The 27,500-nt window shown below is 37.9% G+C and overlaps 2 protein-coding genes across 9 annotated transcripts in view; one reads left to right on the top strand and one right to left on the bottom strand.

The window, feature by feature from the left end:
* The window catches only part of LOC128247921 (proteasome assembly chaperone 4-like), a 106,813-nt gene that overhangs the window by 76,810 nt on the left and 2,503 nt on the right, over positions 1 to 27,500 (top strand). For 2 of the 4 annotated variants that reach the window (XR_016241934.1, XM_052968367.2), the window contains exons 2-3: positions 3,143 to 3,221; positions 13,718 to 13,856. Coding sequence is in view for 2 of the 4 variants with exons in the window: in XM_052968367.2 (XP_052824327.1) it covers positions 3,143 to 3,221; positions 13,718 to 13,836 (198 nt within the window). In the remaining 2 variants the exon portion in view is untranslated. Of the gene's footprint in view, positions 1 to 3,142; positions 3,222 to 13,717; positions 13,857 to 21,550; positions 21,588 to 23,076; positions 26,049 to 27,500 lie in introns of those variants that run through there. The other 2 variants (XR_016241933.1, XM_089352516.1) reach the window with 2 other exon arrangements.
* The window catches only part of LOC128247922 (uncharacterized), a 37,192-nt gene continuing 21,916 nt past the window's right edge, over positions 12,225 to 27,500 (bottom strand). For 3 of the 5 annotated variants that reach the window (XR_016241935.1, XR_008264263.2, XM_052968368.2), the window contains exons 2-3: positions 20,219 to 20,372; positions 13,854 to 14,345 (exon numbers count right to left, since the gene is read on the bottom strand). Coding sequence is in view for 3 of the 5 variants with exons in the window: in XM_052968368.2 (XP_052824328.1) it covers positions 14,176 to 14,345; positions 20,219 to 20,372 (324 nt within the window). In the remaining 2 variants the exon portion in view is untranslated. Of the gene's footprint in view, positions 13,378 to 13,853; positions 14,346 to 17,472; positions 18,443 to 20,218; positions 20,373 to 27,500 lie in introns of those variants that run through there. The other 2 variants (XM_089352517.1, XM_089352518.1) reach the window with 2 other exon arrangements.

Genomic DNA, 27,500 nt, shown 5'->3' with positions numbered 1-27,500 from the left:
CCATACTAATTTTCTGGCCCAAAATTATCAATTACTTTTATTTACATTGCTGCCTTTACCACAAAGCATTTTGTTAGCACCTCAGGCAAAATAGCTAACAGCACTTCATCCCTCTTTATGTCCTGAGTTCAAATTCTGCCAAAGTTGACTTCACCTTTCATTCTTTTTTTGCTGTCCTTGAGCCAATTTTGAAACTAATATATTTAACCACTTCCAAATATGGTTAAATCAAATATAGTTTTTCTTCTGTTGTGTTTTTGTTCTTCAAACATTGTTTTCATATTGTTTATTTCATAAACTACCCCCTCTTACTCTAAGTATCAAGTTTTATAAAACAATTGTTCTTTCATCTGAAAATAATTATATTTATACAATGAAACTTGTTGCTACTTGTATATTTTTCTCTATTATTGTTCAGTGTATTGAAGTGTGATGCTCTTGATCTTCTAATCAGGATAAGTAGGCATGTATATATATATAAAGTTAGAATAAGGGCATTGAATAATTACAATGCCAGTCTGCTAGAAGTAGACCCCAAATGTTTTAGAAACCACTTAAATTATTACTCCATTACAATAAGATCTTGTGATAATGGAGTAATAATCAAAGCAGTTCCTAGACCATTTGGGGGGTCTACTTCTAGCAGAATGGCATTGTAATTATTCAATGCTCTTATTGTAACTTTAATATAAATTAGTGGTTGGCATTAGGAAGGGCATCCAGCTGTAGAAACTCTGCCAAATCAGACTGGAGCCTGGTGTTGCCATCCGGTTTCACCAGTCCTCAGTCAAATCGTCCAACCCATGCTAAGCATGGAAAGCAGACGTTAAACGATGATGATGATGGTATTTTAGTATGCTGGCCACTGATAAATCATTAAATAATGACTTTATTCTAATTCATCATCATCATCATCATCGTTTAACGTCCGCTTTCCATGCTAGCATGGGTTGGACGATTTGACTGAGGACTGGTGAAACCGGATGGCAACACCAGGCTCCAGTCTGATTTGGCAGAGTTTCTACAGCTGGATGCCCTTCCTAACGCCAACCACTCAGAGAGTGTAGTGGGTGCTTTTACGTGTCACCCGCACGAAAACGGCCACGCTCGAAATGGTGTCTTTTATGTGCCACCCGCACAAGCCAGTCCAGGGGCACTGGCAACGATCTCGCTCGAAAATCCTACAGGAGCCAGTCAGGCGGTACTGGCAACGGCCACGCTCAAAATGGTGCATCTCATGTGCCACCCGCACAAGAACCAGTCCAGGGGCACTGGCAACGATCTTACTTGGCTTGCCGGGTCTTCTCACGCACAGCCCATTTCCAAAGGTCTCGGTCCGTAGTCATCGCCTCGGTGAGGCCCAATGTACGAAGGTCTTGCCTCACCACCTCAGCCCAGGTCTTCCTGGGCCTACCTCTTCCACGGGTTCCCTCAACTGTTAGGGTGTGGCACTGTGTATAAAAATATATGTGTGTGTGTATGTATGTATATATATATAAATATATATGCATGTATATATATATATATATATATATATATTTTACACACGTTTTATTTATGATTAACTATATGTAGGTCCATTACCTATATAAGAAATGAACTGTATCCATTCCATGTTATTCATTCTAAACCATGAAACCCTGTATGCAACCTGCTACAGGCAAATAATGAAATGCTTTATAATAAAACCAAGCAAAACTGATATTATTGAGCGAAGTACCTTTTAAAAAGTCACTTGACAGGACACATCTGTACCAAAGGATGCACCACAATCATTTGTCCAAAATCTGATCTGCAAGGAACTAATGTAAGATGGATTGAAACGATCGATGCCATTCATACAGAATCTTGTGAATTTCATTTTCCCTTTCTCTCATTACAGACACATATATCTATACATATAAATTTGACATGGGCGATTCTTTCTTGTCTTGGGATTCACGGTCAAACGGCTGGGTGAAATTGCGCAAAAAATTACACAGGTGTGTAGAATCATCTGATGGTGATGCTGGGCTTTGTATTTTTCTCATAGCTCCCATGGTTACTGAGATAATCTACTATAATAATACTCTTGTGTTTATGAATGAGAAAGGAAGGGGTGATAGATGAATAAGGAAGGATAGGGTGATGTCATACTTGGTAGTGGGATGATGAAAATTGTACGCTGAAAAAATAAATCAAACAGCATTTCAATTCTGTGTGAATATATGTGTGTATGTAATGGAAGTGGGACGGTTCATCTTTGTTCGCTTAGCATTTGGGTTTATTTTTTGATTTGGTTGAATCTTGGTTGTTGTTTTTTTTTGGTCAGTTACATTTAGCATTTTAACAGAAAAAAATTATTCTAAAATTGTTTTTTAACGTAAACGTGCCCAAACAAAAATGGTCCTTTGCTTTCTTCTTTCTTTTTTGTGTGTCTCTCCTTACTAACGATCTGCCATTTTGTATTCCTATTGTATGCGTCTTTATTTGCGCATGCATATATCCCTCTGTGTGTGTCTATGTTTAGTAAGTGGGGGTGGTGGAATATGCCTTCATTGTCAGTATCCCCTGTTTGTACACGTCTATCTAATTTACTTTATTTTATTCATGTTTATATCTACTTACTTTTTCTTTTGTTTCTTTTTTTTGTATTAATTTGATTTAATTTATTTTGTTTATGTATATAGTTATTTAATTCCATTTATTTATCTGTGTATTGTATTATATTCATATTATTCTCAGTTTATGAGGATCTTATTCTGTCATAAGTTGTGGTGTGTTGGGGATGTGTGCTAGTGTTCCATTCCAGTTTTCTATTCAGGCTAGGTTTATCTTCTATTATGTGTTTAGCTTCCGTAATTTGTCTAAGCATTGCATCTGTTCTATGTGTGGACAATATTTTAACTTCTATTTTGTTGAGTGAGCCCCCGTGTTCCTGCTCAGCATGCTAGTACAGAACTGATGAGCTCTTCTCTTCCTTAAGTTCCCGCCAATGCTCATTTACCCACTCTCCTATGCTCTGTGCCGTCTCCCCTACATACCTTGTTGTGTTGTTTTAACAACAAAGAAGATGAGGACAAATATCCGTCTAATGTAAATAATGTACATAATTACTCATCTCTGTAATTATCAACAATGATTTACTTTATTTTCATTTCAGGATACTTCCATGCCAAATGGCTGTCAATTGATGACTGATTCAGCAGATTCTTTGAGCATACCTTTAGCACAGAAACTTGGTAATTATCTTTTTACATTTCTTATTTGTTGATTGATTCATTGATTGCACATCAGTAATAGCTCCCACCACATGAGGGGCAGAGTTTTTTGGCACCTTGACAATTCCTCTCCAGTAACTTAATGGGATAATTTGAACTTGGTATTTTTAGCTAACAAAACACTTGTCATTTTTATAGTGACCTTACAACTTTTAAGTTTCTCTATGACACTTATTATTTTTCTGTGGAATGCTGGAGAATGTTAGTGTTTGTCCCGGGAGTCAAACATCGTTTCTTGTTACCTGATACAAAATGTTGATTTTTTATCCAACAGATTTTGTACCTCAAACTGACAATAATAAATTATTACATTTGTTTTGCTTTTTTCTCTCCATAACTATAATAATATTTCAATTCATTGGTTTCTAGAAGGAACCAATTAAACTCTTCAAATAACGATTAAAAAATTTAGCTCAAATTGAAAATTTTCAACCCAACTCAAGTTTTTATTGAAATAACGTTACTGACATAGTTGTCATTTTATGACTACTAATGCATCATAATTTAGCATGTTACTATTTATTTTCTGGATACATATTATTTGTAGTAAACAGAGTTTAAGTTAGGTAACTGAAAGAAGTTATGCGTGTGTGTTTGTGCATGCATAAGTATATGCATGTGTGTTTGTGTTTGTCCTCCACCACTGCTTGACAACCAGTGTTGGTTTCATTACATGTCCATAAGTTAGCAGCTTCGTATAAGAGACCAATAGAATATATACTAAGCTTAGAAAAAATAAATACTGGAGTTAGGCTAAAATCTTTCAAGGTGGTTGCCCCATCATGGCTGCAGTCCAGTGACTGAAACAACCGAAAGATAAAGATGAAAGATAAAGCTTTTAATATTTATGGCTTAATCATGGCTGCGTGCTTGAGAATTCTGCTTTGTAATTATGTGATTCAGTCCTTCTGTGCAACACTTGAAGCAAGTATTTTCTACAGCTTTGGGTCCCAAAGTCATGAGTGCAGGCATGGCTGTGTTGTTAAGAAGTTTGCTTTACAATTGTATGGTTTCTAGTTCGTTCCTACTGTGCAGCACTATGGGAAAGTATCTTGTGGTACAGTATTGGATCAACCAAAGCCTTCATCATTATCATCATCATCATCGACATTTAATGTCTGTTCTCTGAGGTGGCATGGGTTGCCTGGCTTGACAGAAACTGACAAGGCCAGGGGCTGCACCAGGTTCCATAGTTTGTTTTGGCTTGGTTTCTATGGCTTGATGGCCTTCCTAATGCCAACCACTTCTACAGAGTATACTGGGTGCTTTTTACATGTCACCATCACCAGTGCTTTTTATGTGGTACCAGCACCAGTGCTTTTTTACATGGTGCCAGCACCCACACCAATGCTTTTTATGTGGTGCCTTGGTTTTAGGATCTCAGTTCTGTTGTGGTGGGCAGGTCTTCATCTCCTTCATCAGGCTTAGTGTTGATGGTTGATTTTGGTAAAGGAGACTGTGTGGAAGCTTGTGGGAGATAGTGTAGCATTTCTGAAACAATAAGATTTATCCTGTTATCCACTGTAACACTACCAGCTGGTTTTGGGTGCAATTCACAAAATCCACTCAGGTGTAAACATTTGGGCCAGGTCTTTGGTCTGAGAAGAACCTCCTCCCTTTCTTCCACCAATCTTGGAGCCATGAAAAATATCATGGCAGTTATCTTAACTCTCTTGTCTCCTCTTATAAAACAAATAAAATGTTACTGCTATTAATGGCAGAAACTTTATATTTGTTTTATAGGTTATTGTGCCTATCTTACTGAAATCAGTTGGTAAGGCCTTTGTCTTCTTTAGGTTCTTCTTCCTTTCAATTTCCTGATTATCCCCAGAGTGCTCCCTGGCTTTTTCTTTTCATATAGAGTCCAATGAACTGAGTCTGTGATCTTCATTTGTTGAGAAGCTTTCTAGTGGTCTTTATACTCATTTAAGGACCTCAATGTTTGTCCTCTATCTGTATAGAACACTTTCAGCATGCTTCTCAGAAACCATATCACCTTTTGCACTTGTTTGTTAATGTTCCATGTTGCACAACCATATTTAAAGATGGATTATATGTATGCCCCTAGGACTCATTTCCTCACTCTTATTGATCAATGTTTATTTGACATCATATGTTTGATCTCACTATGAGCAACCTTGACTTGTCCAAACTTAGACTTAATTTAAAAAAATTTTTTTCCTATTTGATATAACGATGGTTCCCAAATATTTAAAATTCTCAACTTATTCCAAGGTTGTTCTATTCATTTTTGTTGTAAATTGGTTATATCCTCTTTAATACTGCTGTTAGTGTTTGTTTTTGTTGTTATTTGGAGTGGGGGATTATTTTGATCATTTTGTTATGACACAGAACCATCTTTTCATTTACATTTATAGTACTTACTAACATTTGTAAATTTTCTGTTTTTGCTATATGAGCACTGTTTGATCTGCATGATGGATACTGCTGATATTTTCTCCTGGTAAATGCTTAAAAGATCACATAATTATTTTCCTGTATAATAAAAACTGGTTTGGTGGTAACTCACACCCCTGTTGTATTCTCTGTTGATTTTCTCTTACTGTCATTCTTCATTTCTAATTCTGCTTCCTTTTGTTTGTTGCCAATATATGTTCATCATTATTCTTAAGTCCTTTCTATATAGATTTTATATCTTCTAACATTTAGCTAACTGCAAACATACTTGTCTCTCTCACTCTCTCTCTGTATGAACATTATATATATATATATATATATATATATATATATATATATATATTTAAATAGAGGTTAAAATAGCCTCATTAAGGGATAAAAATATCCCAATGAATTACTGGTTCATTACCTATTATTTTTTTTGTGAATAGTAATATTCATAAATAATAGTTTTAAGTATAAATCTTGGTTTATAAATATTCAAATTAAAATTCAGAAAATGGAGATGTAGCATTAATATAATTTATTAACTGCCCAAAGAATTAAATTCCAGTAATTAAAAACATTATATTGGACAAAATCCCATCAGAGGAGTAGAAAAGACATACCGTTAACTTATTAGGTGTTATGCTACCAAATCATCTCAACAGACTGAATATCATTTAATTACTAATATTGGTATAAACCTTGGCCAGTGGGGAATAGGTTATATTAGGGTAATAATTGGTAAATAAACGTTAGATAATGTGTTACAGTAAATAATAAATAATATGAATTTATATATATAGTGAAGTGGAGGCGCAATGACCCAGTGGTTAGGGCAGCGGACTCGCGGTCATAGGATCGTGGTTTCGATTCCCAGACTGGGCTTTGTGAGTGTTTATTGAGTGAAAACACCTAAAGCTCCACGAGGCTCCGGCAGGGGATGGTGGCAAACCCTGCTGTACTCTTTCACCACAACTTTCTCTCTCACTCTTACTTCCTGTTTCTGTTGTGCCTGTAATTCAAAGGGTCAGCCTTGTCACACTGTGTCACGCTGAATATCCCCCAAGAACTATGTTAAAGGTACACGTGTCTGTGGAGTGCTCAGCCACTTGCACGTTAATTTCACGAGCAGGCTGTTCCATTGATCGGATCAACTGAAACCCTCGACGTTGTAAGCGATGGAGTGCCAACAACAACAAAAATATAGTGGAGGTGTGTGGTGTAGTGGTTAGGTGCTGGGTTGATGATCATAAATAAGGTTGTGAGTTCAATTCATAGACGGAATGGTGTACTGGTACTATGCTCTTGGGCAACACACAGAATTTCATGTTGCTCCAGTTTTCTCAACTGAAAATGAGTACCAACCTAATGGTGGAACATCCTTCTCTCCTTCCAGTGGTCACACTCTCAGAGTGACCACTGGAGGGGAGAGAAGGAGTAGGACAACCAAGAGAATGTCTAGGTCTGCTTGCAACTATATGTGGCTTACATTTTTATACACTCACACACACACACACACACATAATAGGCACCGAAGCAAGGCCATGTTGTTAAGTAGTTTACTTCAGACCCATGTAGCTAAATATCTGTTCCCACTGCATGGACACTACCTTCTACTGAGTGAAATTTAACTGATGGAAACTGGAAGAAGCCTGTCATATATGTATACAGGTATGAATATGTGTGTGAGAGAGTGTGTGTGTGTTCCCTTTGTCTTTACAATTGTGCTGTCACTGTTCAATACAAATGTGATGTCATTTGTTTACAATCCTCCACAAAAGAATTTGGATTATGCATTTGCATTGTTCAACAGACTAAAGGAAATATTATCTTACTAGGAAATAAGTGAGGGTTGGTGACAGGGAGAGCATCTAACTGTAGAAAAATGTGCTTCAACAAAGTTTTTCACATATCTATGCAAGCTTGGAAATAAGTGGGTGTTAAAATGACTTCGACACCAAGGCTGCCATTGCCAATGAAGATAACACACACACACATGCACGCACGCGCGCACACACACACACACACACACACACACAGGGTGGTGTATGTCTGTGTGTATAGATATATTGTTGAGTCTTTATAAACTACTGCAAGTATTGACATGTGAAATGTCCCGGAAAGATTTCAAGTAGTTGATTCAGCAATGAATGGATCAATATGTTACGTAACCAGTGTCTTTCTTCCTTGGATTCACCATTGACAATACTGCTTGTTACTATGGTTGAAAGTAAATAAATACAATGATATAAAAGACCAGTTAATTAATGAATCAATAATTATTAGTCTTATGAATCAATCGCCACAGCCTAGATGTAAACGTCCACTAAATTACATCAACGGCCAAATTTTAACTACTAGCCACAGTCACCACTTAACAAATGCATGAACATCACATAGTCACATTTCCCCTTCTACTAATAATCTGTCTTGTAACTATGTTGTTATTTTTTAGTCTCACGCCAATGTAGCAGACTACAATTAAATATATTCCAGCTGCAACTATCCCACCATTATCTAGGACTCCACTCAGTCATGAATGACCATGGGATTACACCTAGGAAGTTCCCCTCTCCACATCACCGATGTTATCCAAGAGAAAGGCAAAGGCCAATACAGCTTGGCACCAGTGACGTCACAACTCATTTCTACAGCTGAGTGAACTGGAGCAATGTGAAATAAAGTGTCTTGCTGAAGAACACAGCATACAGCCTATTCCAGGAATTGAACTCACTACCTCATGATTGTAAACCCAATGCTCTAACCACTGAGCCAGATACCTTCACTATCTGGGACTACATTTTCTGATATGTCGTTCTCATTTTTAGGATGGTAGGGTATGCTTTGAAAAAAATTTGACTATTATTTCTAGCTGATTGAGCAACCACCTGTACGTAAATCAGGATGGTAGAAATGGCCAAATTGGGGAAATTGTTGTGATATTGACATCCCTTTTACACCTACTGAGGACAATGTTGCATTTTAGCCTCCCAAGGTCAATAAATTAGTACCAGGCATGGTACAATGTAATTTAACTGCCACTTCCTCCTCCATCAAAAATATGAGGTCTTGTGTGACTGTATTAGAAATCATTGAATTTGCTGTTATTTAGCCCAGCATCTACTCTGTTCAGCAAATTTATGATCAAAGATGTTCCAGCTGTAATCATCCCTTTTTATCTTGTATATCAAACAGCTGGCTGCTATCTCATGGCACTGACCACAAATAAACAAGATTTACAAATGAATACAATACACTTGTTCTAATTCATAACATTAAATACTTGTTGGAATAAAGTAATTAAGATGACAAGGGTCATCAAATCTGGCATTTATTCATTCAGACACAATTGCAAACACAACATTACCTTCTTAAGTGAAACACATCTTCTCTGCCTCAATCTACATGGCTAAGTGGAGCCGACACTTGTTTCACATTTCACTTTTATGGTTGATGTCAAGAAGGACATCCATTTTTAATACAAAACATTTAAATAAACAACTTTTTTCTCATCTACCATCATCTTGGTCTCATATGTTTTTTTTTTTTGTTGTTTTTTTTACTTATGTCTTTTTCTTCTCCTCACCTGCATTTTTCTCCAAGAAGTTCCTTACTTTCAGCTATGGATTTAAAGTTAGCAATTACATTTACTGCAGTGCTTTTCCATTATAGCCAAAACCTTATCTGAATTTACAGAACTAATCAACACATAATTGCAAGATGTTGAACAAAAAACAAATGAATAATTTTTGTTATATTAGATCAGAAAATGAAATTTAACTTCACAACCAGCTAAAGTCTTTCATGTGTCAAATTCTTAGCTTTTGCTTAATAAATGTAGCATCCAGTTTCGAAAAAAGAAAATTGTCTCATTATTTATATGCCTTTAGCAAACAATATTCTTTTGATTCAATGAAAACATATTGCCTTCCTGGTAAAGTTTAATGAAGCTGTGAAATAATGGTTGAAAGGAACCAAAGATTGTTAATAACACATTCTTCATTAACTGCAGGAAAAATTGAGAAAAATGTCTCAATGATTATAATTCTGTTAGATGAAAGATAGAGGAAATAGTCTAAATGTATTGAACTGAATGCTGGGAAATTGAAGTATTGATTTCTTCCAGAGGCAGATATTCTGGAAATTACAGAAGATTGTGAGACTATCAAGCTGATATCAAAATAATCAATGATATAATAGAAGCAGCCTGGTTACATGTAGCTGCTGAAACTAGGTCTTGGACCAGTCGTACTTCGCTTTCTACGTCTGTGTTACAAAGCTAAATGCAGAAACAACCAGGTTGAGACTCATATAACTTTTTACCTTTACAACAACCTGTGATACCTAAAGCAAGCACTAGCATTTTCAAGAGCATGTTGGGAAGGCCACATTAAGAGGTGTTGGGTTTATCATTAATGCTCTGAAATTTCCTATATTATTTTTTGAGTGTTTTGGATAAAGCAGTAGCATTGTTATTTAATCCCATTTCAGTCCTGATCAAGTACACCTACAATCAAAGATATTTCAGATATGATCATCCCATCAGCTTTATTTTTTCAGATACAGTATATCTAGAACCACATTAGCCAATGTGTCCTTCCTTTTTTTTACATTGTGAAGATGTAATATGAGGGAGAGTTGGTTGTTTTTTGTTTTTTTTCACGGGATGAACAACCACATAGAGATTCTCCTAATTGGCCTGTTGGCCTGAAGACACTAGAGTGTGAAGTATGGTAATAAGATGGATAGATGAATAGACAGACAGACGGTGTGTGTGTATGTAAAGAGAGAAAGAGAGAATCCTTATGCACTTGGAGTGGCCATAAGAAGCTTATTTAAAGGTTTTGCTAATAATACCACACTTTGAACTTTTCTGCCAAACCACACTTGGCAGTCAATGGCAATTAGTCCCTGCCTCAAGTTTGTCTCAGTCAATAACCCTCTGGGAATCATTTAAAGGAACTGCATATATATATATATATATATATGTATATAAAAACAAATAATAAATGAGTATATGCATATATACGTACAGGTGTGTGCATACCTACGTCTACCTGTATATATAGGTGCATATCTGGGTACAGGACATTGCAAACAAAACGTAGACAAGAAATAATAATAACCAGAGTACAGAAAACACACAAGCCACATAGAGAACATTTTCCTTCATCAGCTACCCCTGTTTTAACACCAGCGTTTCGAAGAGTTGGGCAGGACGCATCGTTAAAACGGCTCTTCCCATGGACCACAAATTAAATTTGTATACACAAATTAAACCTGTGCCATGGAGGAATGTAGTGGCGGACAAAAAACAAGACAGGAAAACAAACGGAAAAGAAAACAAGACAGGAAAACAAACGGAAAAGGCCATGCGGCCAGACGTGAAAAATTATGTGTATATGAACGCTGTGAGGCATGAACTTGAAAGTGGGGACGAAGTAAGTTCGTGTGTTTGCTCGGCGATAGCCAAGGAAGAAAGGGATTATTGACCGGAAGCATGTGACCATGCAGGGGTAAGGGAGAGAGAGAGAGAGAGAGTGGTAGAAGGAGAAAAAAGGGAGGAAGTAGAAGAATAGGTGAGCAACGAGAGAAAGAGAGGAATATAGTAGTAACAGAAGGAAGTACGAGGGGGGAAGAGAGAGATATAGTAGTAATTGAAGGAAGAATGAGAGGGGTAAAGAGAGATACGTATTAACAGAGGATTTAAAGTTAGCAATTACATTTACTGCAGTGCTTTTCCCTTATAGCCAAAACCCTCTCTTTACCCCTCTCATTCTTCCTTCTGTTACTACTATATCTCTCTCTTCCCCCCTCGTACTTCCTTCTGTTACTACTATATTCCTCACTTTCTCTCGTTGCTCACCTATTCTTCTACTTCCTCCCTTTGTTTCTCCCTCTACCACTCTCTTTCTCTCTCTCCCTTACCCCTGCATGGTCACATGCTTCCGGTCAATAATCCTTTTCTTCCTTGGCTATCGCCGAGCAAACACGCGAACTTACTTCGTCCCCACTTTCAAGTTCGTGCCTCACAGCGTTCATATACACATAATTTTTCACATCTGGCCGCATGGCCTTTTCCGTTTGTTTTCCTGTCTTGTTTTCTTTTCTGTTTGTTTTCCTGTCTTGTTTTTTGTCCGCCACTACATTCCTCCATGGCACAGGTTTAATTTGTGTATACAAATTTAATTTGCGGTCCATGGGAAGAGTCGTTTTAACGATGCGTCCTGCCCAACTCTTCGAAACGCCGGTGTTAAAACGGGGGTAGCTGATGAAGGAAAATGTTCTCTATGTGGCTTGTGTGTTTTCTGTACTCTGGTTATTATTATTTCTTGTCTACGTTTTGTTTGCTATGTCCTGTATCCAGATATGCACCCATATATAGAGGTAGACGTAGGTATGCATACACCTGTACGTATATATGCATATACTCATTTATTATTTGTTTTTACATGACCGAACGCCAGCGTCACCACTGTTGTATATATATATATATATATATATACATATATATATATATATATGAGTGAACTATTTTCTTTATTTCTTCAAGTTCCTGCATCACAAAGGTCTGCCCATTATAATTAGAACAAATTAAGCTTGGGGTTTGATAAATTTGTAGTTATCTTTGTTACTGCCAATCTGAAATTTTTTGACAACGTAGACATCATTTGGTAAATGAGGGAGCTTCTTGTCACTGCCCACATTTGCATTTCCTGCGCTGAAGTTAGTTCATCAAGGACTCTTGAGAGTAGGAGATCCAGTTTCGTTTTGAAGACATTTACTTCCACCTCATATTCATTTGATATTTTGTTGAGGTAGAGCAATCCAGCTTCTCTGATTGTGAATTCTTGATCATCAGTTGAAATATATTTTCCAAGGAGCTCCTTTCCCAGCCACTAATTTGTTTGCCTCATATATGGGTGCTGTGTAATGTTTGGTATTTAATACATGCTATTGAAGTATATAATGTGATAGTTCAATGATCACATGACTGATGTTAAACCACTGCCTCCTACTTTCATTTTAGGGAGCACAATCAATATTCCTATTGATAGAATGTTGCTAATAATTTATGAGTTTTTATATCAATGAAACAGCTAGCACCCATTCATATGTTACTATCATTGCTGGTATTAAAAACACTGTTATATATTGATTTATTAAAAACTGTGAGTTCATTCTGGTCACACATTCCTTGCTACTAACATCATCATAGAATGTTTTTGTCTATCCCACAATGTTTGTAGCATTTGTCACTTGGTATTGGAGAAGTAGTTAGCATAATGACATTGCAATATGGCTAGACTGATTTGTAACTTTTGTCTTGTTTTAAAATCAGGCAGGATCAATGCTAAACTTCATCTTTATATATTTTGAAGATGCAGTTACTGAGTTAAGGGTCTTTTCATATTGGTTTCAAATTTTGGCACAAGGCCAGCAATTTCGAGGGAGTGGGTAAGTTGATTGCATTAACCCCAGTACTTAACTGGTACTTATTTTACCAACCCCAAAAGGATGAAATGCAAAGTAGACATTGGCAGAATTTGACCTCAGAGCATAGTGATGGATGAAATGCCACTAAGCATTTTGCCTGGTTCACTAACATTCTGCCAGCTCGCCACCTTCAAGGATCTTTTTATATTGGTTGTATTTCTTATATGTAGCATAAGATTATCCAAAACGAAGTCATATCTCAGGTTGTAGTTGATGTCTGCAACAAAAATGGTGAAGGGTTGATTCACTTTCTCAAAAAGTAATGTAAGGAATTCACTGCTAGTTAAAACAGCGTTACAGAAAGACTATCTCTTTGAAATATAACTGTTATACTTTATCTCATCTAAGACAATGGTTTCTCTTCTTGTATTTAACTTCAAGAAAGACTAACCCGCAATGAGGACAGATTATCTAATTATGGCTTCTGAAATTTTATTAAAGCTAAATACCTTTAGCATCATTAAATGGAGGAATAAAATCAAGTATTTTTCTTGTAGTCCAGTGAAACTAACCAAATTCATACAACATTGTTACATTTCTGACACTATTATTTGCAGCCAAGAAAACTGGTAAACAAGTGTTTCTTAGCAGTGATTTATCTTCCGACCATAAGATGGTACCTCTTATAGAACAGAGAATATTTGAAGAAATGAAGCTATATCCTGAAAAGTTTTAATTAATTTCTCCTCAATCATGGTATGTAAGCCTTTACTTTTATTTAATTATCCAGTTTTAGTTAAAGATTGCACACCAGATTGTACACTGAGATTCTACAAACTGATTGCTATCTTTAAACTGAAAGGATATAAACTATTACTACCATTGTTTTCTGTTGTGGTTGTTGTTGTTGTTGTTGTTTAGGCCCAGGAGCCCCAACTGGTCATGTCTATGGTCAGAGCCATGACATACTATGTTTTCTCTGGTATAATATCCATGAGTTCATTATTCATTATGCTCTATTTTTTGAAATGGGAATTTGAGGGAGATTTGGCTACAGTTTCTTTCTCATGATTTTCTATGTATTGATCCTATCTTGATGATGCACAATGTTGTCCAGGTGGACCACCAGTGACCCATACCAAGTTTTTGATAATCCATACTGAGTTTTATTTCCTATTACATTATTGTATAAATTTATACTTTGTTGCCCATGAAGTTTTCTTAATAAATCCTGTGGACCAGCTTCTGAAAAAAAAAATATGTATTATTTGACAGTCTGACAGATCTGACACAATTGTGACCTTCCCACATGGAATATCCTTTTTTTTATGTTGATTAGGGAAAAAGGAAAGGCATAATTTTTCTCTTGTTTTACATTGAATTTTCCATTAATATGAGTGGAATAGTTGACTTGTTGGAATAATAGTTCTTACAATTGAATGTTTCCAGTCTTATTGCTAACCACTGAACTATGAAAGAGAACCACATAGAGCCTGATTTAGCTAGTTTAGTCTCACAAAATAAAAACAAGTAAACTTATATGCCTCAGAACAATAATTCTCATTATAAGGCTTGAACTTATGACCTTATGATCAGTTGTCCAGCTACTTAACCTATCTCTCAGTCATTGAGCCATTGTACTAGGTATGAAGAGTAAACAAATCAAAACCAAGAATTAAAATCCAAGCATTTCCTTTTGTTTATTGTTCAAAACTGACCAGGAGAAGGGTTTTAAATGTCCACAGTATTATCATGAACCCAATTAGACCTCCCACCTGCTCTCTGTGTGTCAGAGGTACTGTGCAGGCTTGTCTTAAAACATTGGAATGTTTCACAGGGGATGTGTTGGCAGCATTTATCATGAAACCAATATAGACCACCTGTGTGTGTGTGTGTGTGTGTGAGAGAGAGAGAGAGAGAGAGAGAGAGAGAGAGAGAGAGAGAGAGAGAGAGGGAGAGAGAGAGGGGGATGAGCTGCGTAGGCTTGTCTTAAACATTGGAATGTTTCACTGGAAATGTCTTAGAAAGTCTCTCACTTTGTGTGATTGACATGTTCCAGTGGTAATCTAGTTAGGAAGACAGGTGTCAACATGATTCATATAAGGTGATATTGGACAGGTGCTGTGGATGGGGGAGATAATTAGGTCAGGATTAGGAAATTTCTATTCTGTTGCATGTCTAAACTAGAAACATGTGCATTCACAAAAACACACACAGTCATATATATATATACACACACACATACCCACACATAAATGTACCAACTGCATACATACTTGCATTAACCACATACAAACACATACACACACATATATACATATATCATCATCATCATCATCATCATCGTTTAACGTCCGCTTTCCATGCTAGCATGGGTTGGATGATTTGACTGAGGGCTGGTGAAACCGGATGGCAACACCAGGCTCCAATCTAATTTGGCAGAGTTTCTACAGCTGGATGCCCTTCCTAACGCCAACCACTCAGAGAGTGTAGTGGGTGCTTTTACGTGTCACCCGCACGAAAACGGCCACGCTCGAAATGGTGTCTTTTATGTGCCACCCGCACAAGCCAGTCCAGGGGCACTGGCAACGATCTCACTCGAAAATCCTACGGGAGCCAGTCAGGCGGAACTGGCAACGGCCACGCTCAAAATGGTGCATCTCATGTGCCACCCGCACAAGAGCCAGTCCAGGGGCACTGGCAACGATCTTACTTGGCTTGCCGGGTCTTCTCACGCACAGCACATTTCCAAAGGTCTCGGTCAGTAGTCATCGCCTCGGTGAGGCCCAATGTACGAAGGTCTTGCCTCAGCCCAGGTCTTCCTGGGCCTACCTCTTCCACGGGTTCCCTCAACTGTTAGGGTGTGGCACTTTTTCACGCAGCTATCCTCATCCATTCTCACCACATGTCCATACCAGCGCAATCGTCTCTCTTGCACACCACAACTGATGCTTCTAATGTTCAGCTTTTCTCTCAAGATACTTACACTCTGACGGGTATTCACATTGGCATTACACATCCAACGGAGCATACTGGCTTCATTCCTTGCGCGCTTACGTATGTCCTCAGCAGTTACAGCCCATGTTTCACTGCCATGTAGCATGGCTGTTCGTACGCATGCGTCATACAGTCTGCCTTTTACTCTGAGTGAGAGTCCCTTTGTCGCCAGCAGGGGTAAGAGCTCTCTAAACTTTGCCCAGGCTATTCTTATTCTAGCAGCTACACTTTCAGCGCACCCACCCCCACTACTAACTTGGTCGCCCAGATAGCGGAAGCTATCGACTACCTCTAGTTTTTCACCCTGGAATGAGATAGAAGTTGTTTCCTGTTTGTTTACAGTCTTTATTGCACCTGAACATCTGCCACAAATAAAAACTAACTTGCTAGTTAACCTGCCTTTGATGTTGCTGCACCTCTTATGTGTCCATAGCTTGCACCGGGTACATCTTATAGAGTTACTACCTACTCCTTTTCTACATACTGAGCAGGGCCATCTACCTGAAGGGGTTTGTGTTTTATCTACCTTCCTACTTATTAGGATTTTGGTTTTAGCTGGGTTGACTCTAAGGCCCTTCAATTCTAGACCTTGCTTCCACACCTGAAACTTCTCCTCTAGTTCTGATAGTGACTCCGCAATTAGGGCAAGGTCATCAGCATAGAGGAGCTCCCAGCGGCAACCTGTCTTGAACTCCTCTGTGATTGCCTGGAGGACTATGATAAATAAGAGGGGGCTGAGGACGGAACCTTGGTGGACCCCTACCTCTACCCGGAATTCATTGCTGTACTCATTTCCAACCCTCACCTTACTGGCAGCATCTCTGTACATGGCTCGCACAGCTCTCACTAACCATTCTTCTATCCCAAGTTTCCTCATTGACCACCAGATAAGGGATCGGGGGACCCTGTCAAAGGCTTTCTCCATGTCAACGAAAGCCAGGTACAGAGGTTTATCCTTAGCTAGGTATTTCTCCTGCAGCTGTCTCACTAGAAATAAGGCATCAGTAGTGCTTTTACCTGGCACGAACCCAAACTGCATCTCATCTAAATTGATTCGCTCTCTAATTAGTTGGGCTATGACCCTCTCTGTAACTTTCATAACCTGATCTAACAGCTTGATGCCTCTGTAATTATTTGTATCTAAAGCGTCACCTTTACCTTTGTAGCAGTTGACTATGATGCTGCTACACCAGTCATTGGGTATGACTCCTTCGTGTATCACCTGGTTCGTAATATGGGTGACTAGGCTATAGCCAACACTGCCAGATATTTTGAGCATTTCTGCAGTGATTCCTGATGGGCCGGGGGCTTTCCCGGTCTTCATACTCTTAATTGCTTTATCTACCCCGGTACTATCAACTCGGATAGCTGGTCCCTCTATTGGGTCGACATACGGAAATCTCCAATTGTCTTCCACGTTGTATGATGCTATATCCCCTTCTATTTCGTTAAATGCTTCAAGTAACTTGTCTCTATGTCTCTGTCCATTTGCAGGGTCTTTAAGCTTCCACACCCTTCTCCTCCAAGCCTGTCTAATTCTGGGCACCCATTTTGCCTTGATCCCAAAGTCGCTAACTACTAATCTATGTTGTGGGGTACATTCTTCGCCTGGGTAGGTTTTGGCATTTATAAGCCGCCCTCTTTCCCTATTTCTGGCGAGGATGTAGTCGATTTGGCTAGAGTGTCTGCCGGAGCGGTAGGTGACTGGCAGGTTTCCTGAAGTTGGTATTGCAGACCATAAGATCAGTTGCATCACAGAACTCCAGCAGTCTGGTTCCCTCCTCGTTGCGGGAACCGAAGCCATAGCCTCCATGTATGCCATGGAAGCCTCCAGCACGACGTCCGACATGACCATTGAAGTCTCCAGCCACAAAGAGTAGGTCCCTGTCACTCGTCGACAAGGTAGTTTGTAAGAGGGTGTCATAGAATTGGTCTTTCAGACCATCTGGTAGCCCCGGTTGAGGTGCATAGGCTGAGATGACAGTAGCTAATCTATGATGAAGCACTAGTCTGATCTTAAGTACTCTGTCACTTACTCTAACGACCTCGATTACCTTATCCACCCATTTCTCTGCTAGAAGTATTCCTACGCCCCCGAACCCGTCAGTGTTCCCTGCCCAGAAAATCTTGTACCTGTGTTCTTTGCCTGTGAGGAACCTCGCAGAACCTCCTCTCCATCTTACTTCCTGGATGCAGCACATATCTACGCGTCTCCGTTCAAGCATCTCAACAATTTCACCAGATCTACCTTTCAGCGTGCCGACGTTGAGAGTGCCAATCCTAACAGTATGGGTGTTGGGGGTGTGGGCCTGTAGCCTGGGAAGGGGGAAAGCAGTGTCGTGTACCTGAAAAGAAATATATACATAAAAAGAATAAAAAGTTTTGAAAGGTACAACAATGCACTATAATACAAACAATGGGCTATATACATCTTGTAATTTAGTCATCCGTAGTCTGATGATATTTCAGAATAAAATTACTTCTTCAGATATTCTTAGATGGAGTCGCTGGTTTTAGCTGGGTTGACTCTAAGGTTTTCCAACGGCTTTTTTTTTTTTTTTTTTTTTAAGCATCTCAACAGTGGTCTCATGAAGCTCCTTCTGGAATTCCTCATGAGAAGTGCGTGAGGTCAGCCATGTTTTAATCTCGTATGTACTGGTACATCTATAGCGCTGCTTCTAAGTTATGTATTATACGTGCAGCTTCCCTTTTTCCCTTCTTTTTTTTCTCTTCTAAATGAACCTACACACATCTAGATGTAGCTAAATGATATATTGATTACCAACCTCCAGTCTGTTGTCAATTTGGGGCCCTAGTCTGTGTATGAGTATAGCTTCCTTAATTCTTAAATTACCCAAATTTCTTTCATTGGCTTCAGTTGTGACTGTTATGTTTTTGTCAGTGTTCCGGCATCTGTCTAGATGTTTTCTGAAGGAGGAGGCTCTCGTATTCAGATGTTCTTTGATGCGGACGTGTAACAGTCTTGTTGTGCTACCCACATAGAACTTGTTGCATTTGTTTACCCATTGGTATAAATCTGTATCACGGATGGGACAGTTTGTTAGTGTACATTGATTGTTGTCCCTTGTTCGTTTCTTTGCAAGGTGTCTTCTCAAAGAGGGGTCAGAGTGAGCTAGTTGTATGTCTAGCCCTTCTCTTCTTATGGCTCTTTGGATGGATGTAGTTACCCTCTCTCTAAAATGGGGTATTTTAAGGAAGCATGTGTTGCTGGGTTTTCTATGTGTTCGGCATGTTGGTCATCTTGGATACTTAAGCCGATTTACAATAGATCTAGGGTACCCGTTGGTTTTCAGTATATCTAGGAAGTGTGTAGTGTGGGTCACTTTGTCCTCCGTTCTGCTGCACTTGCTCTGGATGCATGCAAGTTCATTTCTGGCGTATCCTATTTTGGCACTGAGTGGAAGTGCTGAATTGTATTGGACAAACACATCTCTACTGGCTGCTTTCCTGTAGAACTCAGTGTGGATCTCCCCTTCTTCCATTATATTCAGTTTGAAGTCAAGTAGTGATAGCAATCCAGTAATGTCGGGATGTTCTATAGCGAACTTTATGTTCATGTCCATGCTATTGAATGTTGTGGATATTCTGTCAGCCTCTTCAGTGGCTTTGTACCAAATACCAACACAACTTGGCCTATTACACCGACACAGATGAACAGGACACGTCCACTGAACGAGATAACACTAACACCAAGGATGCCAGCACACCATCAGCAACGAAATGCCTAGTCACAGACTTGAGTGAGTCACTCTCCCATGAAGAACTAGAACTTCTCAGTCTGGACCCTAAATTTATCTTGAGCCAACAGCTGAATGAAAAAATCTTATTCGACCTGGAAGCCAACTTTTGTCAAACAGCCTACCAATTCAAATGGCTATCAGTGATAAAGAAGAACAACACACTCGGCAAATTTCCCACATACCAACTAGACCACCCACTCCACCCACCCCCAACCAAGCAAGAACTCAACCACAAACTATCCAGATTGAAACAATCTATCTCCAACATCTTAAGGAAGGAATTGAAAATAACTCCAAACTTAACCAAAGCACAACATAAAACACTGACTAAACTAAAAAACAAAAACCTTGTATACTTACCATCAGATAAAGGAAAAGAAATCTGCCTTATTTCTTGTGAAATATATGATAGACTGGCACTAGAACATTTAAGCAATGACAGGCTATATTCTGAAGTGACAGATATAACTGCGACCAGGATTGAGGACTCAATTAATACCGCTTGGACGGACATCTGTAGACAGAGACAAATACATAATAAATTCAAGAACAATTTCATCACAAAGAACAGTAGATTACCCAGATTTTTTAGACCCATTGCCTCCAGCATGGAAGGATCTCTATATAAAATATCCTGGTTACTTTTTCACATCCTGAAACCCATACTCTCCACCTTTCCTGGACACGTCAAAAACTCTGACGAAGTCATCAAAAGGCTGTATCAATTGCTCCTAAACCAACTCAGGCAAAACAGATATGCTTTTAGTCTTGACGTTGTCTCAATGTACACAACGGTGCCAGCACACTCAGCGGTCAACCTATTGACTCACTGCATAATAACATCCGAGATCCAATGCTTCGGACTTACCACAGCTGATATACATCAACTTTTGTCCATCATCGTGGACAACACCTACTTCTCTTTCCAGGACCACATATACAAACAGACAACAGGTCTCCCCATGGGATCCAGTCTTTCAGGCCTACTAGCCATCACTTATATGAACCAACTGGAATGTCGAGTACTCAACATCTGCCGCTCATGCGCCTTCTTCACCAGGTACATAGATGACATCCTCATACTCACATCTTCCCGTGAAGATATGCACATGCACTACACACAAATATATGTATGTACATAAATACATATATACACACTCTGTCAATCTACCTATCTGTCTCTTTGTTTCTCATCTATACCTATTCGCATACATGCACACATATATGGGCTTTCTCTTACTCTCTCTCACATGCAGACACATAATCTCTCCCCAGCTGACTTTTCCTCTCATTAATTATCAATGATTACAATATTGCTCTGTAGGTTATGAGTTCAAATTGTTGTCACAGAACAAAATATTTAATTTTGGGCACACTTAATAATTTTACAGTTGCAGGAAAGGGTGTGTAGTTTCAAGTTCAGTCCCATTGCATGACACATTGGGGAAGTGTCTTGTACAATAGCTCCAGGCCAACCAGTGCCTATGAGTGTGTGTGTTTGTGTGTATATGTGTGTATGTGTGAATATATATATATAATCAAAATATGCAACAGGATATCAAATAGTGATGCAGTATGACCGTTTCAAGTGGGTCCATTTAATTGAACAATGCAATCATTACATCTGAAAAATTATATTAATGTGTCCTACTTGTTAATATTCCATTTTGATTTTATTCGCCTTACGTCAAGCTGTGCGGATGATACTGGACTGACTTGGTGCTTCAACGTAAGTACCTAATCCCACTGAATCTCAATTATTTCTTTATACACACACACACACACACACACACACACGCACACACATATACAATGTGTATACATGCATGTTTGTGTGTATGTGCGCCTTTGTATTTGTCCCCCCCCACACACACACACACACACTATGCAATTGACTAGACCCTCCCCAAAATTTCAGGTCTTATGCCTATAGTAGAAAGGATTGCTAAGACAATGTTAATTAAGCAGTTATTACCTAATTTTTATTACAGTAACATACCTTAATTAAAGTTGTAATGTTTAATTAACAATTAATTAAAGCTATTAATATTACTAAATCAAGTAAGGCAGCAAGCTGGTCGAACGTTAGCATGCTGGGCAAAATGCTGAGCTGCATTTTGTCCATCTTCATGTTCTGAGTTCAAATTCCACCGTTGTCAACTTTGCCTTTCATCCTTTTGGGGGTCTGTAAAATAAGTACCAGTTAAACACTAAGGTCAATGTAATTAACTTACCCCCTCTCCTGAAATTGCTAGCCTTGTGCCAAAATTTTAAATCAATATTACTAAATCAAGGGACCTAGCTGTAACTGTCTATTTTATGTAGATGCAGATTTAGTGAACATTTGTTTCTAATTTAGGCACAAGGACAGCAGAGGAAGGGAGCAGCTTAGTCAATACCATCATGGGACTTTAGGACTTGACTGATACTTTATCAACCCTGAAAGGATGAAAGGAAAAGTTGACCTCAGCAAGATTTGACAGAATAATCTGAATGCAGATGAGTGTACCTATTCTGAAGCATAAAATTAGTCTCTTGACTTTCTTACAAATATCTTATAAGTTACAGAGTAAATATAATTTGACCTGAAATTTGTTTTAATATAATCTGTTCTAATTGTTCATGGTAGTACAAATTTCATGCTTAAATGGCAAGAATTACAATTTTTACAAAATGTTCTTTCATGTTTCAGGGCCATGTGACAACTATCATTATTCAAGAAATCAAAACCAACATAACTTCCTTAGCTTGAAGTTGAAATCTTAACATAGCAATCTTAATTCAATAATTAAATTGATTTATTCAAGCAGAGTAAAAGGTTTTATCCTGCATTATTTATTTCTGATGCCTTTTATGTAATTTTTCTTGTTTTATTTGTAATTCCACCAACATGAAGAATAAGAAAACTCTGGAAAAACAACAGAACAATGAAGACTCATAGCTGGAGTAAAGAACTAAACATCTTTAAGCTTGATCTCCTTCTCAGTCTGATTATTTGCCATCACTGTTCTTATTTGTTCCCTTACTTGGCAATTAGCACAAGCAGACATCAAAATAAAATAATCAAAATGTATTATTGAACATATTAGCAATGTTTTGTTTTGATGCCATAATGTACTGCAAAATAAATGGCAGATTTTAGCTTCACAACTTGTATAAAATAAACTCAGTTTAATTTATACATTTCATTGAAATCTTAATTTTCTTCTAAATTATAGTATCAAATTCATAAACATGCCAGCATAGAGTATGGACACTAAATGATGATAATGATGCCACCAACAGCAGCAACTTTCTTTTGTTATATTTAGAGAATTAAATTTAAAATATTCTGTTGTGTCTGGGAAGAGTCATTCTCTTTTAGTGACTTATAATTTAACACACTCACTGGTAAAATTTCCACTCATTTACTTATTTATTTTTCTGAAGTTTTCGTTGCATCTTGCAACCTTTTCAATAGTTGTTGACTCTTGCAAGACGCAATGAAAATTTTAGAGAAATAAATAAGTAAATGAGTGGAAATTTTACCAGTGAGTGTGTCAATTTATAAGTCACTAAAAGAGAATGACTCTCCCCAGACACAACAGAATATGCTTCAACACATGAACTCACATAAAGAATCTTGCAAACCAAATCCAAAAACAAAATTTTAAATAGTTTTGAAAAAACTCATATTTCTTTATTCCTTGTGGAAAGAAGAAAATTTTTTATAATAATCCAATTGCTGTGTTTTTTGGAGGTTTTTTTTGCATCTTTCTTTCCGTTCTTCAAAAGAAATATTTAATAATCCTCAACTTCTAAAGATTAACAAGATTAATAAAATTATTCTTTCATGAACCAGCAAGTATTTGAGTCAGCTGAAATATTTGTGTTGTCATTCTGTTGCTTCTGTGTGCATATGCATGTATACACATGCATATATATAAATATATGCATATTCATGTATACACATGCATATATATAAATATATGCATGTGCATATATACATACATATATATTCATATATAAACCCTGCTTTTACTGTGATTTGTATTTCACTCTGTCACAAACTATGAAGCGATTGTACAACTATTTCTGAATCCATTTATTTTATGCAATGGATGCAGTTTATAAAATTACCACTGAATGTAGCATTTAGAACTATTATAACAGCAATAGCAATGAAGTTACTTCATATTCGTCAACATTCTATTGAGTAAGTTGCCATAATTAGTAATTAACTATTGAGCAACATGAAATATCACTCTTTATTCATTCATTAATATTACAGTTATTGCTATCAGATTTTACTACAGAAGATATTGTAGGGAGAGTTAATTTATACAGATATAATGAGTAGAATTTGTTATAATTCATAGAGATCTCTGTTAGTAGAAATGTAAGGTAAAAACCATTTAAGGTATTCTAGGTTGCCACAGGAAATAACTGGCATTTAACCTCTGTTGTCACAAAACTCTTCTGTCTTCAATAATTGTGTTTTGCTGTAACAGTTACAGGCTAGATCTGTACTATACAGGTCTGTATGATATATATATATATATATATATATATATATATATATATATATATATATATATATATATATATATATATGGATCTGTAAGACCACCATTAGTACAAAGACCTGTTAGATATTGACCAGATCTATATGACATAGACCTTTTATTATAAACCACTTACTATAGACACTTGTTACTTAAAGACCAGATCTATATGGTGTAGACCTATCAGGTATTATAGACCACTGTACTACATAGACCTCTTAAATATAGAGTGGATCTATATAATGTAGACCTTTAGGTAGTGTAGACCACTGTACAACATAGACCTTTTACTTATAGATCTGATCTATTTGATGTAGACCTATTAAGTATTATAGACCACTGTATTACATAGACCTGTTAGATATAGACTGGATCTATATAATGTAGACCTCTTAGGTATTATAGACCATTATACTGTAGGGATGAGATGAGCCAAAAGGAAAGGGCTGTGACGTCAATGGTCAAGGGGCCTGACCAGAACAGGAAGGGGGAGAGAGGAAGTGAGGGTAGCAAGATCAGGGTCGTCTTTTTTCAGCTTGGGGCACTCACTGTGAACAGATGTCAGTAAAGTGAGCTAGCAGGATTGGTAGTAGCAGCTGCTTACATTAGGTGCGACAGGTAGGGTGTGAGTTTTGCACTTAGTACAGCTGGACAGCTGGGATCTTTTTTAAAACGGGGGCCACATTTTTCATTAACGAAACACTTTGAAACTTGGAACACTGGTAGAATGTGTCATATAAAACATCTTTTTCTCTTAGTCTTCTTAAAAAAAAAAGAAATCCCTAAGTTATTCCATGTTAAAGTTGTATTTCTGTAATTTCAACCAATCACTGACGTCCATTCAGCCGATATACATTAAGTGCCGACTACATAAACAAACGATTCTGAAACAATTCTATCAGTGATAGGGTTAGGGTTAGGATAAAACAGCAAATTTAAAAAGAAAAAAGCAAATAAAACAAAGAAAAAAAAAGAAAATTAAAAAAGCAAATAAAACGAAGCTTATGGCTTAATCAGCCAAAGGAGTAAATGTAAACTACTGAATACTTGTCAGTGATTGGTTGAAATTATCGAAATAAGACAATTTTTTACATGAAATAAATTCGAATACAAAAATATTTTTCTGTTCTATAACACAAAATAGATAAGTATAAGAAGTTTGAAAGTCTTTCGGTACCAAAAACACTACGTAAAACATTAATGAAAAATGTGGCCCCCGTTTTAAAAAAGATCCGACAGCTGACAACAAGAAGGTGGGTGAACTGTATCTTATTTCCCCGCATTACAGTTCCCTTGGACAACAAGCCATTTCGGCACTCGTGTGTAAATATAATTCTCCATTCAAGAATGGTCGTTGCCAGTGCCACCTGACTAGCTCCCATCCCAGTGGCACCATTTGAGCGTGGTCATTGCCAGTGTCGCCTGACTGGCTCCCATGCTGGTGACATGTAAAAAGCACCCACTACACTCTTGGAGTGATTGGTGTTAGGAAGGGCATCCAGCTGTAGAAACCTTGCCAGATCAGATTGGAGCCTGGTACAGTCTTCTGGCTTGCCAGTCCTGTCAAACTGTCCAACCCATGCCAGCATGGAATGTCGATGATGATGATTATTTCTCCCCATCTCTAAATGAGTAAACAAAATAAAGTTTGTGTTCATATAATTCTTCTTTCTTTTTCATGATATTGGACAAGTTTAAAAATTTGAAAGCTTAATTTTTATTGGATATGGCAGTCTGTTGCCACATGTGCATGCATGGATACACATACAACAGAAATACATACAAACATTCACATACTTTCAGCCTTCGATCACCTGTCTAGGGGTGGTTACATTTCATCCTCTCAGTAGAGAACAGTGAACACAATCCCACTCCTCTATCTGATTATCTCTGAATAACATAACCCCCACCTCTCTCACTGCCTAGCTTCTGGGCATAATTTACTTCTTACTTCCTTCCTTTCAACCCTGTCAAGTTTGACTGTCACCTGCAGTCAATCTTAACTTCCACACCCTATGACTTTGTTGCTTTACATTTCAGGGCACTTACTCAGTTAAAATTGGCAATTGGCTTGTTCCTCACTATCAATCATCACACAACACTCTTCTACAAACAGTCTATAACAATCTTTCTGATACGCAGCCCCTATAACATTAATATAATTTACAGAGGCAAAGGAAGGCTTCCCATGTATATATTTTGTTCAATATGTTGTTAATGATAGCAAACCTTGCTTTGTATGTCTGTAACCTCATCTCTCTCTCTCTCGCTCTCTCTCTCCTTCTCTCTCTCTCTTTCTCTCTCGCTCTCTCTCTCCTTCTCTCTCTCTCTTTCTCTCTCGCTCTCTCTCTCTTGGGTATCTCCTGTATAGTTAGCTGAACTGTAGTGAACTCTACTCCTGTATGACTAGATGGACTACATTGACTTGTACTGTGGTGAACTGTACCATTGTATGGCTAGGTTGTTGTGAACTGTGCCCCTGTATGGCTTGGTGGACTGTGGTGAACTGTACCCCTGTATGACTAGGTGGACTACATTGACTTGTATTCCTGTGGTAAACTGTACCCCTATATGGCTAGGTGGACTGTGGTAAACTGTACTCATGTATGACTTATATCCCTGTATGGTTTGGTGTACTGTGGTGTACTGTACCTTTGTATGGCTAGATTGTTGTGAACTGTGCACCCCGTACGGCTTGGGGGACTGTGGTGAACTGTACCTTTGTATGCCCTGGTTGTTGTGAATTGTACCCCTGTATGGCTTGGTGGACTGTGGTGAACTATACCTTTGTATGATTAGGTGAACAATACCATGAACTGTACTCTTGTATGGCTTGGTGGATTGTTGTGAACTGTGCCCTGTATAGTTTGGTGGACTGTGCTGAACTGTACCCCACCTCTGCATGGTTAAGCAGGCTATGGTAAATTGTACACCTGTATGACTTCATGGACAATGCCATTTGCTTCTTAAATGCCTTGGCCTGTAAGTGCAGAAATAGTGAGGTAGAAGTCATGAAACATTTACTCAGTTATAATGTGACACCTGGTAACTAGAGTATTTGAAAGCCTCAGGTAATATATACCAACTTAAAATTGTGT

This window comes from Octopus bimaculoides, chromosome 5, assembly GCF_046866305.1.
Source record: "Octopus bimaculoides isolate indiv1 chromosome 5, ASM4686630v1, whole genome shotgun sequence".
Taxonomy (NCBI): Eukaryota; Metazoa; Mollusca; class Cephalopoda; order Octopoda; family Octopodidae; genus Octopus; species Octopus bimaculoides.
This window is presented reverse-complemented; position numbering and strand designations above follow the sequence as displayed.